The sequence below is a fragment of the Phaenicophaeus curvirostris genome, chromosome 23, assembly GCF_032191515.1.
Source record: "Phaenicophaeus curvirostris isolate KB17595 chromosome 23, BPBGC_Pcur_1.0, whole genome shotgun sequence".
In the NCBI taxonomy this organism is placed as follows: Eukaryota; Metazoa; Chordata; class Aves; order Cuculiformes; family Cuculidae; genus Phaenicophaeus; species Phaenicophaeus curvirostris.
The window spans coordinates 1313575-1325864 of record NC_091414.1 but is presented as its reverse complement, the minus strand read 5'-3'; the positions used below and the strand labels follow the sequence as shown (position 1 = coordinate 1325864).

General features: G+C 46.6%; 1 protein-coding gene across 3 annotated transcripts in view; it reads left to right on the top strand.

Annotated features, from left to right (window-relative positions):
* Positions 1-12290, top strand: part of CSMD2 (CUB and Sushi multiple domains 2) — a 277897-nt gene that overhangs the window by 153250 nt on the left and 112357 nt on the right. For 2 of the 3 annotated variants that reach the window (XM_069875476.1, XM_069875479.1), the window contains one exon: positions 2039-2221. The exons of the other annotated variant lie outside the window; for it this stretch is intronic. In XM_069875476.1, the coding sequence (XP_069731577.1) occupies positions 2039-2221 (183 nt within the window). The remainder of the gene's footprint in view (positions 1-2038; positions 2222-12290) is intronic. 3 annotated transcript variants of the gene reach the window in all.

Genomic DNA, 12290 nt, shown 5'->3' with positions numbered 1-12290 from the left:
TCCGTGCCCGCGCAGGCTCCGGCTCCCGTTAGTCACTCGGGAAGCGTGGGCTGCATCTCTGCACCGAGCAGAGGGACTCGGCTTCCCCACCCACCTCCAGCAGACAAATAGCATAAATAGCTGATGAAAAATGTCTGGTGAAACATTTTTCTGTTAGAAACTGCTGTTTTGTCAAAATCTTATCTGCATGATATAATATTTGATGGAGAAGTTCTGAAAGATTCATTTCGACTTGTTTCATTTAAATAATGTCAAAACACTTGATTTAGATGTTCTTGTTTAGTTTTGACTTTTATTATTCTAATGTAGAAGTGATTTTACTTAAACATTCATCAGGAGAAACGCTCCAGTCTCGTTGAAGTAACGTGTTTTGATATATCTGAATTACTCATTTTTGGGATTTCTGCCCTGCTAAATATTTCATGATTTTCGGTATGTATGAGAAGAAACGTAGGAGCCAGGGGATTTTCTCAGGACAGAAATTCCATTTTCTGACCTCTCTAGCATAATAAAATGCACCAGCTTTGTTTGCCTGCTGCTCTCAGGGAGCTCACGTGCGCGGTGCAGGCTGTGAGCTCTGATTCTTCGTTTCTCTGCTGTTCTTAAAGCTGGGATATCACTCTTTCTGTGGAGATGTTCCAGCTGGGTTCATGCAGCGTGGCAGAGGGAGGAGACCATTCCATCAGTGCTTCAGGAGCCCTCTGCCTTACCCCTGTTTTTTATTTAGCAAAGGGTCGGAAGGGACTTACTCTTCTTTACTTCACTGCATTTTTCCTGAGTATCTGGTAGCCCGAGCATGTCCTCATTTCCTCATTTTACAAAAGCCATGAATATGCTGAACGCTTGTAGCTCCCTTTGGCTTCTGCAGTAGCTGGAGCTGTTTTGGTTTTTGCCCCTTGTATGCAGGTACAAATCTTAAACATTGGCATTTTCAGAGTCTGCAGGAGGGTTCATAAATCCTGGCAAACTGTTCTCCCTGATGGGCAAAAAACAGAACCTATTTCTTGAAAACTTTAATATTAATTTATGTTAAATTATTTTGGGGGTGCTTCATTACTTGGCAGTGACTCTTTAGTTCAGGATGCATCCAGCAGAAGCCGGGAACCTTGTTGTGACTTCTATTCAAAACACACCTGTATCCCAGTCACCTGGAGTCACTGTAATAACGAGGTGATGGTTGTTATTCAAACCAAATTGGAATATTAGATGGAATAATGCAAATCTTGGATTATGTGATTTTCCCCTGTAAAGAAAATGTCATAAAAGAAGTTTCCAATTTGGTGTAAGAAATTGAAAATGGAGAGAAAAGGCAGCAAGGCTGATCAGAGGTGATGGGGATAAAACCGAGAGCATGTGGAGGACAAGATGAATGTGAAGCAGGTGAATAATGTGGGAGCGCTGCAAAGGAACGGAGTTTTGTGGTTAATAGCGATACAGAGCAGGAGGCCCCTTTGGAATGAAATGGTACCGAGCAGAAGATAACAGAAAGTTGTGTCCGTGATTTACTTGAAGTCAAACTACACGTGCTGCAAGAGATTAACCGTGTGTTTCTGTGCAGTGAAGTGTCAGCTTCGGCACCGCACTGAGACATGGAAAGGGAGGGAGAGGCAGGAAACATCGCAGCCAGCAGACACCCCAGCTGGAGCTGCTTTGGCAAAGGTCCCCTTTAGAGACATGTGGTCTGCCTGCTTCCAAAGAAGTCCATGGAGCAGGTGCAGATGAGGATCTCCTTGCGTATCGCTGTGTGTTTCATTTAGCTGTCATTATTTTAAGGCTGAGGAAGCAGTTAGGAGAAGTTGTTGGGGCCTTCCACTGACAAGTGTAATTCATGTGTTAAAGGCAGATCTGGGCTGTGTTCTGGGCTGTGTTCTGGGCTGGTTTTGCCTTTACTCCATGTGAGATGTGGGGGGACCGGAGCTTTCTCAGGGATGCGATGTCTTTGCTGGAGCGCTGATGAGCAGCACAGCTGTACAGGAGGTACTGCACCCGCTCGGCCTCTGAGCTTCCCCCCATGCAAATTTTGTTTTCTTTCTTTCAGAGATTGACCAAGGGAGCTGCGGTGATCCCGGGATCCCAGCCTACGGCAGGAGAGAAGGATCCACGTTTCGCCACGGGGACAGTTTGAAGTTTGAGTGCCAGCCTGCCTTTGAGTTGAAGGGACAGAAAACAATTACCTGCCAAAAGAGTAGCCAGTGGTCTGCTCAGAAACCAGTTTGTGTTTGTAAGTCAGTGAGGAGACGGCTCCGAAATCTCGCTGTTGTGTGGTGAGGTGGTTGTGTAAACGGTGTGGTTGTGCTCTGTGCTTGGTACCCAGGACAGGGCAGGTTGTCCTGGTGGCAGAGATGGCACCAAGCTCCAGCTTCGCTTACCTGAAGCCGTGAGGAGAGTTCAGTTTGGCTCCTCTCTCCGCAGGGAGGGGATGTGCAACAGGGAGCCATGTCCAGATGGAGATCTGGGCTTGTGCTGGAGTTGTGGGCTCTCTCTCCTCTACCCCTGTGCCCTCCTGTTGTTCTGGTTCAGATCCCTTCTGGAGAGAAAGCAGAGCTTTGGTGTCTGGGACAGGAGGCACAGACACAAAACCCCAAGAATTTAAAACTTGATTCTATTTTTTGCCATTTAATTTTCCTTCATTATCTGACAATATGCAGGTTTCCTGCTGCTGGACCTCAGTTTTTAATTTGTTGCCCAAGTTCTCAGCAGAAGTAGGATATTGTGCTCTCAGTAGTGACTAAGGATGAGAGTTCCAGCTCTAAGTGGGAGTTACATGTACATCCCTGTTGGGTTTTAATGGTCTCACTTTCCTTTGAAGATGCATTGGGCAATCTGTGTTGTTGTATTGACTGAACCTTCGCTCAGGAGCAATGTTGTATTAGAACATTACCAGCACTCACAGAATTGTCTATGTTTTCCCTGACTGGTGACAAGCAAACCCCTTTGTGTCATCTCCGCTTAGTTGGATCCATTACAGTCTGTGCTTTTGAGCAGACGCTGTGGGGCAGGGAAGTGACACTGAACCCAACATAAAATTGAAAAGGAAAGTTCTGTTTATCAACGGGCAGAGGGCAAGAGTGTGGGGAAAGGCTATAGAGAGAAAACAAAAATGGTAATTTTTAGCAGTGCGTATCTGCTATGCAGATGAATACATACGTTGGTGTTAGATATTCTAGTACAAAGTGCTCATTTGCGGTGTGGCAGGACTTGATCCATACTGAAGGGATCGCGCACCGTGGGGAGCAAACCCTGGTGCTGCAGAGCTGAGCCCGGGCTCTTCGGGAGCTGGGGGAGAAGCGGGGGCTCTAGTGTCCCTGCCCTTGGAATTTCTGGAAGAGTGTGGGAAACCACTTTCAAGTAAGTGCTTTTCTTTTTGGGCACTAATTGAAGCTGAGCATTTGGGAATGCCTATTTGGGGGAAGGAGGCAATCAGTTTGTGAGTCTGGCCTTTTCCAGATACCACAACTCCCTTCCTACTCAATTTTCTCTATAGCAAATGAACTGAAGGTGACGATGAGGAAAATGGAATTTCTCTGGTTATCTTTGGAGTGGGCAGTGTTAGACCCAGCCTGCTTTTAGCACCAGGAGGTTTTTCTGTTCCATCTCCCAGAAGTTCAGATGAGTTTGAACAGCCTATGGTTTAGTTGAGGTTCTTGTTGAGAGTTCGCAGTGAGAATAAACCCAAAGTTTGTGCCCAGTATGAGAGGATTAGAGGCTTTCCAGTAAAGTAGGGATGTATTTTGTAGGTAGAACAGGGGTGTGACGTCAAGGTCAGATCAGCAGTCCATCCAAAGCATAGCACACGCCTGAATCTTGTAGTTAAACTAACTCCATTGTATTCCTTCCAGCTTTGGATATTTATGGATCAACGAGGCAATGTGTAGGCAATGGAAAAAGCCTTTCATAGCCCTCTCTACACCTTTATTCCCCTGCTTTTATTCTAGACAGCATCATATTATTTTGTGTGACTCAGAAGAGGTTACATGACAAAATGTGTAGCCTGGCATGAAATCTGCGGTGGGATTAGTAACATCTGTAAGTGCTGGGAGGCCGTTAAATGTCTTGGGTGTGAGGTGGGAAAATAAGGTAACCTGGTTTATGTGCTGCAAGTTGGAATAGGCAAACAAGGCCATGCTGCTGATTCTGGCTACAAATTCTAGCATGACAAATGCAGGCGGAGATTAAACAGCGCACTGTGGTGCATCCTGCTGTCCTGACCAAATGATTTATGAGCAGACAGGATTTATTGTGGAGAACTCATTTCCTGGGGGCATCGATGACAAAGCAACACAAATCATTTAAGTAATGCATGTGCTTATTGCAACGGCTTCTTAATTCGTGACTGTCTGCGCCTTCCTGATAACAGTCCTTCCATCTTCATCCTCTTTGTTGCCATCTCATCCCTTAACCATTGTGGGTGCGCGCACAGGGCACGTGAGAATCTTTGCCAGGCCTTCTTAGCACGTTCTGCAAACTCCTTACTGAGCAAGGTATCCCTGGCCTGGCTGTGTGTGTTCAGATGATCTCTGCTGAGCTGAGATACTTGGAACAACTTCCCTGGAGCCTGGGATGCTGTAGTGCTGTGGCTGGAAGGGGTGGCACGATCGCCCTTTGCGCCGTGCTCTGAACACTGTGTGATGTGGGTGTCTGGGTAGCAGTGATGGCTGGAGACCACAGACCTCTCTTCTCCCTGTTCTGCAGCACCTCGTAGTGCTCGAATCAGCTTTGTAGTTCCTGTTCTTCTCTCTGACACTTGCATTTTCAAAGTTACAGACCTGGGCTATCTGTCAAAGGCTGAGGCAGTTCTCATAGCCCAGGGTAACCCAAATCATTGCTTTCATACAGAGCTGTGTTCAATTCCCTTGAATTCTTGAAGGACAGCAAAATCGGCTTAGGAGATGTCATGCGGATAAATGTTACCTAAGGAAAACCATTGTGCCATTTAGATGAAGTTCACACACTGATGGTAGGAACTCAGAAGGGATATAATATTCAAGCTGAAGTCTACAGTACCTGTAGCTGAGGAGATTATTAAGCTTATATATGGGGAACCAGCCCATAATTACAGCTATAACGGGAAGCCAGCGAGTTGTTTGGTTACTGCAGTGAGAATGGTGATGAAAGCCTGGATAGACATAATCGGGGAGCGGGGTGTTCCAGTAGTGCCATAACTTTTGGATGCATGTTTGGAATTACTGTTTAAACACATTCGTGTATAGGAGGGAAAAACTCATCATTGGAGTTTTATGTGAACTGGTGCAGTGGAAGGCTCTGCTAAAAACATTTTTTATGACCGAAATGTATTTCTCAAGGTTTGTTTCCTTGCTAAGGAAAGGAAGAGCTGAGGTACCCTCTGCAGGATGATGGTGCGCTTGGAGGGTTTCTGCAGCAGTTCAGGATTAGAAAGTTTTTGCTATTCCTCTCCAGTGGCTCCTGGTCCCTTCCCTCCTGCTCCTGCCTGCAGCCCTACCCCTGTGTGCCTGTGACTCCAGAGTTTTCCTGCACCTTTAGCTGAACGGTTGACTTGCACCAAGCGATGCCGTCATTTCATCTGTTCGGTTATGGTGTAAACCATCACCACGACAGTGTCCTTTGTAACTGCCTCCCTGGATGAAGGTGAAGTTTTTGCCATGTTTTAACTATCCTCTGCCCGTTGCTCTGGGAGAGTTCATTTCTGAGAACAGCTGATTTTCTGATACAAGCTCAGTTCTTTGATCTTAGACTTGCAAACTTCAAGTTTTCTGGACCCGTCGTGTGTAAATAAAACACATTGGAATGAAGCAGTCTGTACATTTTGATGGCAAAGCATGAGGCAAACCTAGGGGTGAAGGATTTTGCACTGAATGGAGGGGATTTTTTTTTGGTGCTGCTTGACTACAGCTCCACAAAGGCTGGGGATGTGTATGTGCACATGTGGGTGTGTGGATGTGTGGGTGTGTTTAAATGGAAGGGCTGTGCTGTTCGAGTGCTCCTGAACCCCAGATACTTTACATTTGTTGACCTGATAATCATTACAAGGAGGGTTTGTGTTGCTCTGGTCTGGCTTTAGGATCTTCGTAATTTCCAGTGGCTTTCTTTTTGTTGTGTTATGATAAACCCTCTTTGTATTATAAACCTGCCTAGAGCAGTAGTCACGCATAATATTCCTCTAAACAGAGTAGAAGGCATTTTCCAAAGCATTTCCAATTGAAATTATGTTAAACTCTTGTGTTTCCTTCTCTAGCTTTGGAGTAAATGTTACGCTTTCTTCCCTTCTTGTTCGCTTGAAAGCCTCAACCACAGCCCGTTTCTCCTCCCTAGTTTGTTCCTGTGAGGTGCAGGAGTGCTGTGGTGAAGCAGCGCTGTGCCCACTAACACCGGAGACCTGGGCTGCCTTCTTGTGAACGGTGCATTGAACCTTGGACCAAACTGGGCACTGACGACATCCTTTGAGTTGTTGAGAGTTGTCTTTGAGTTGGCTCTATTGGGTTGGCTCCTTATCCTTCCAGCAGGTATATGACACAAACCTCATTGACCTCTTTGGAGGCGATACGATTTTCTGCAGTTCCCCAATCTTTTAAACATCTGATTTTCCTTTGCAGTAGTATGAAATCTCTCTTCTCCTTAGTGGTGATTACTCCTGGTTTTCATTAATCCCATATTGGCCCATTACACTTGCCAAACAATCCTTGCTCCTCTTACAAAGACTGGAAATCTTTGTTTTCAGCCGAGCGGCTCACCTTTTGTGCTCACTGGCTGGCACAAACCTGCAGAATCCGGAGCTGGAAATGCGAAGTGCAATAGTTGTTTTCCCACCAATGTGCTGAACAGAACCATGTAATTTCATATCACTTGACAAGTTTTTCATTTGGCTTTAAATTAAACTGCCAATTGGTCATTATTTTCCTTCTGTTTCTTTCTTTCTTCTCTTTTCTTCTTGTCCTGCCCACCACTCTCAGCAATCTACGGAGGCTGCCTTGGGAAGGGTAATTTGGAGGACAGTGTCTCTCTCAAGTTAGCAGTGATAAAAGCATGGTTTGCCTTTTTAAGAATAACAGCTTTTTAGAGCAGTTATCCCTTGGAACCCTTGGGTTCTCCATACCTGAACATTTGTAATGGAGATCAGATACTTTTTTTCTGGAGGTCTGTAGGAAGCAGAACATCTTTCAGTCTGTATTAAGGAGGTGGATGGATGAGATGATCAGAATGATCGTCATTGCCCAGTAATTCTTTAATCACGCATTCCAGAAAGTTTTCTTTTAGAGGAATTGAGTTTTTCTCATTGTAAAGGAGTGTTTCAGGCTTCTGATCTGTAGCACAGGCTCTCGTTCTTCCAGTGAAACCAGATCCATTGTGTGCTTGTCATGTTATTTCTTCTGTTGTTAATTCCTCTTCCTTTGTGCTGTGCTGATGGAGCAGTTGGTGTTAACTCATGGAATGTTTCTCCCTCCTGCTGCAGACAGGTTTCTAGCTGGCGTTGGACTTGTGTCTCTGTTTGTGAATGCAGTTGCTTTTTGGTTGGTTTTGGAAGAAGTGTGGGGATTCCATTTATTTTATTTCCAAGCTGGTTTGCCAGGTGAAGGGTTTTTTTATTCTTTTGATTGATGATTTCATTAAGCGCCCTGATACGATTTTCCTGATATGATGGCAGAGAGAGACTCTATCTCCACCAGCCAAGCTGGGAAAAGGAACTGATAGCTAACCTTAACCTGCCAGCTCTGACCTCTGCAAAGCAGCCAGTTGCAGGCTGGGTCTGTGCAGCTGAGAGCCTGCTGAGAGCCGGGCTCATCCCCTGCTGAGGCTGCTTCCAGGGCTTAGATGGTTTCTGTGTTTGTGCAACAGATGCGTGTCCTTCAGGACCCATTAACACCTTCGGCTCGCCCTTCATCTGAGTCGGGCTGAGAGCATCAAATTGGTGGTGAAATGCTCCTTATCCTTCAGCCTGTTCCCCTGAGCCGCTGTGATCCAGTCTTTCCCTGTCAGTAAGGGAAGCAAATTAAATGAAGGCAGGATTACCATGATCTCTGTATACATGTGGGATTTGTAGCTTTTGTTAACAACCTTGTTTCACAGTTGCAGCCATGTAAGACCATTCTGGTCTTAAAATTAAGCAGGGCACTTTCCCTCCAAGCCCGTGTTCTGCATTGCAGCCCTGGTTTACCAAAGCACTGAGATTTAAACATTTGCTTGAGTAGACATACATGTTTCATCACTGTGCTGGGCAGGAATGCACTTAAGCACCGTCTTAATTACAATTACTTGTGTTCTAATTGTCCCCCAGGCATTTTTTGGGTGTAACCTATGTGAAATCTTTCCGTTCTCCTTTCTCCAAATGTAAAAGGCGGCTGCTTAATCAGTCCCTGCTGCTCTTCATTGAGAGCTGCCTCCAACAGGCTGCACATCTTCCAGCGTGCCGCTTGTCCATTGATGGTGTGTGTGCCCAAGGAGAGGTGACATCTTCCTGCTTCAAACCAGATTTTCTCCTTGGAGTTACTTTGTCAGTGAGTTCTGCCTGCAGTTGCAGAGCCAGAGGAAGCAGCTTCTGCTGCGAGCTGCTGATCCGTGCGTTCTAATAAATCATTGGGAGCTTGGGGTCATCGTGCAGTCTGCCTGGTTCAACAAGAAGGATGCAGCGATAAGGGCAGAGGTGTGAGATGAGGTTATGATGGTGGGGATCCAGCAGATGTGGGCAGCTCTTGTGTCCCCAGCAGGGATGCTCCTCCTGCAGAGGGAGCCTGGATGTGAGCAGAGCCAGAGTGGAGGACTTCACAGTGGTGTCGGGCCGCATCGCTGCACACACTGCTCACCAGAGGTGCTCCCAGCTGCTCTCTCAGCACTGATCAGGGGGATGCGGTTTATTGGGCTGTCTCCATGCTTGTTCTTGCACTGATTGAATCAGTCAAACTGTTGCCCTGAAAGGGTTTCATGCTGCTATAAATGAGCTGTCCTGTGCCAAGGCATCTGTCCATATTCCTGACAGCAATTGCTCAGCGTGGTGGGTTGCTTCTCTTTACGTGAGTCCGAATCTGAAATGACGCTTACGGGTTTTATTAGGTGAGGAGGTTGCCTCTGTCTCCTTCCTCTATATCTGGAAAATGGGATCATGGCACGCGTTACGTTGCCGTCTTCAGTCTGGTCTGCAGGGACATTCCCTTATGAACTGCCTTATTTTAGTTAGATGCTTTACTTGTGGGGTTGGTGTTTGACAAAGCTGCAATGGGACATTTCCAGGTGGAGTCGATGTGTGTGAGTTTGTTTAAGGCTCTTTCTATTGCTCCTGGCGAGCAGAACTTCACACATGGCTGGACCTGCCCAAGCACCCTCTGCTGCACTCACTCACCAGTGTGCAGCCTCCAGCGCCCTGATTGCAGTTCCACGCTCCGTGGGTGCCTTTGTGGTGTTCCAGCCACCATCCTTCATGCACTTGGTGTGGCGAGACCGTGGGACTGTGTGGAGGGAGAGTCAAGTCCCTGCCTGTTGTGCGAGCAGCTCCCAGCCTGCGGGAGAGGAATGTGTTGCAGCAGTGGGCAGATGGTTCTGAGTGCTAAACTGCAGAGGAGCGGAACAGGAGAGGTACGTTGATAACGAGACCACCAGACTGATTTGGGGCTTTTGCCAAGAACTGACAAACTTCCATCATTTTGTGGACACGGCCACTGATTCCCCGGAGAGGCTGCAGGGAGGGGGAGAGTTCCCTTAAAATAAACAGGGGCACGTGGAAGAGGAGCTTGTCTTTGTGCAGAAGCCTTGGAGCACCTCCTGAATAACAGATGGCTGCAGGAACCCTGGCAGACACCAGCCCAACACTGTCTTAGTGGGGATCAGCATCTTCCAGTAAGTCTAAGAAAATGTTACTCCCAGTCACCCAGACACTGTTCCTGCTTTGAGTGGGTACAAGTGAAACCTGCTTTGGTATTGTAGCGCTCTTCCACATGCGGAGAGGCTCCTGTAGAGTGTATTTTAAGTTTGCCGATGATGTTTTCCTCAAGATGTGGTATCCAGACTGCCTGTTTTCCATTATTCTCAACATACCTGCTCTCCTGCCCCCGCTTCACCACATGCCCGCAGTGTCATCTGCTCCACCAGAAAAAACTGAAGAATTCGTAGCTCTGAAATACAAGGAAGTTCTCCTGGTGAATATTTGCTCCAGACTCCTTTCCCTCACCTCCCACTTGCCCTGTTGGTGCCTCAAGGTTTTAAGAAGGGAAGCGCATTGTGATGCAGATGTGTTTATTGGAACAGCAGATACAGAGGGAGGAAAATACAGAACGTAAAGCACTTTGCTTCACAGCTTGAACAGTGCTCTGAGCTTCCAGCATTGTTCGCTATTCGGGACATACACTTCCCTGAGTGAAGCATGCCGGTTATTAACCAGATTCCTGCTGAGGTCCTATTTTTCCAGTCCATCAGCAAGCTATGCCTCGAGGAGGGATCTTCTTAAAAGGGAAAAGTAAAGAAAAATAAAGGCAGAAAATCCTTTGCTGTCTTCAAGCTCTCTTGCAAGCGGTCAGAGTCTGTGGGAATGGTATCTAAAAGCTGAGAGAGAAGTCAGGGGGGTTTATCATTTCCATGGAGACTGAAATTATTACATCGATTCCCAGCTTGGTGTTCGGCTCCTCAACCTGGTGCCTTTCCCATCCCTATGCATTGCAGGTATGTCCTCTCCCTGGACCAGCCCTGGCTTCTCGCCTCCAGGATGATGCCTCACAGGAGGAACGAGGCCATCTGCAAGAAGGCAGGATCTTGTGAAGGCAGGAGGATAGAGAGGCAAGTTGTGCTTAACCTCACCAGAGAAATGCAGAAATTGCCCCTGGCTGGACACGCAGGACCAAGCAGCTTTGCTGGGGAATGGCTGTCGGCTGCCTCTGTGCTCGGCTCGGCCAAGAGCATCACATGCTGGGACCGTGGCACAGTGCCTTCATCCCACAACCATGTGTCCCACTCGACTTCCTAAAAAAAGAAGCAGGGAGGTGTTTCTTCCCTGTTTTACTGCTCTAAATGAAGGCAGAACCTTTATAATGTTTGTGATGACTTCAATAAATACCTCGTACTCATTCATTAGTAACATGGCTCTTACTGACTCCGATAGGCGCTCTGTTTCTGCTGAGTTTTGCTGTGATTTATTCTTCTGTATTTAATAAAGGGATTTTTCTTACTGCTTTTGCACTGCCTGGTCAGTAACAATCACTATTGACAAAGTGCAGTACGGGCTTATAAATTTGACCCTATGCTATGCACGTAACAGAATGTCCTCTCATAACATTTAACGATGGTAATGAATATTAACTTCAGTCACTTAGCTTGATGGGTATTCCTGACTCGGTGGTCCTGCTGAGCAGGCAGCAAGACTGCTCTCTGTCTGTCACGTCTCAAGTCCTGCTTGCTCCTTGGCACTTCGTTCTTGACTGCCTCGGATGTACAAACCATCACGAGACAAGTAGCACTCAGCTGTCTTCCACCTTTCCTGGGTGCTATCATCTTCATTCCGATAGCACATTTTGCTGTCTGTGACACGTTGTTAGATGCCTTCTGCCTTTATCGGTGTCCAGCAAAGCTGTTCTGAGCAGAGCATCCCAGTGCCAGCTCCATCCAGCACACCCCCAGCCCCAAACCTGTGTTCATGCTGAAGAAAAACCTCTCCTGCATAAAAAGAGACAGAAAATCTTCCTGTTGCATTCACCCTAGTCTTGTTAATGAAACTTTTGGATCGATCATTGCTTCCTGGCTTGGACGTGCCCTTCTGGGTGGTGAAGCCTGGCTCTGGGATGCCTTGAAGAGAGCTTGTACCGTGGTGGGACACAGCCAGCAGCTCGGCTGTCTGTTAGACTTGTGGTTTTATGGAAAATGGAAATTGTCATTTACTTGCCTGCAGTGGAGACTTTCGGTGGTTTTATCTGTTGCTTTTTAATCTCTCTTTTTGTTTTATCTAGCAGAGGTTCATTTTCTCTCCTGCCCTCACCCTGCTTCCCTTCCTTTTGTCAGTGAGTTCTTTGTTGTTGTTATTTCCAACCTGGGCCGTAGTCGTCGTGCTCGTAACTGTACCTCTCTTGCTGCCTCTATGAATGCTGATTTACCATGTTGGATTTAAAAATTGATAGGAAATCCCTCACTGCTGTAAGGGGTTCCTGCAGCTGAAATATTCCTCTATGTGTGAATGCGTTTGTTTTCAATAACTGTTCCTGGGCAGATTATACCAGGCTTATTCTGACAGAATTATTTGACAGCATCCCTTGATATTTCAGCATCTTGTAAAGAGCCAAAATCCTGAGGATATTTTGCAGTTTGTTTTCTTTTTAATCTGTTCTCTTTGTTGCTGAGAG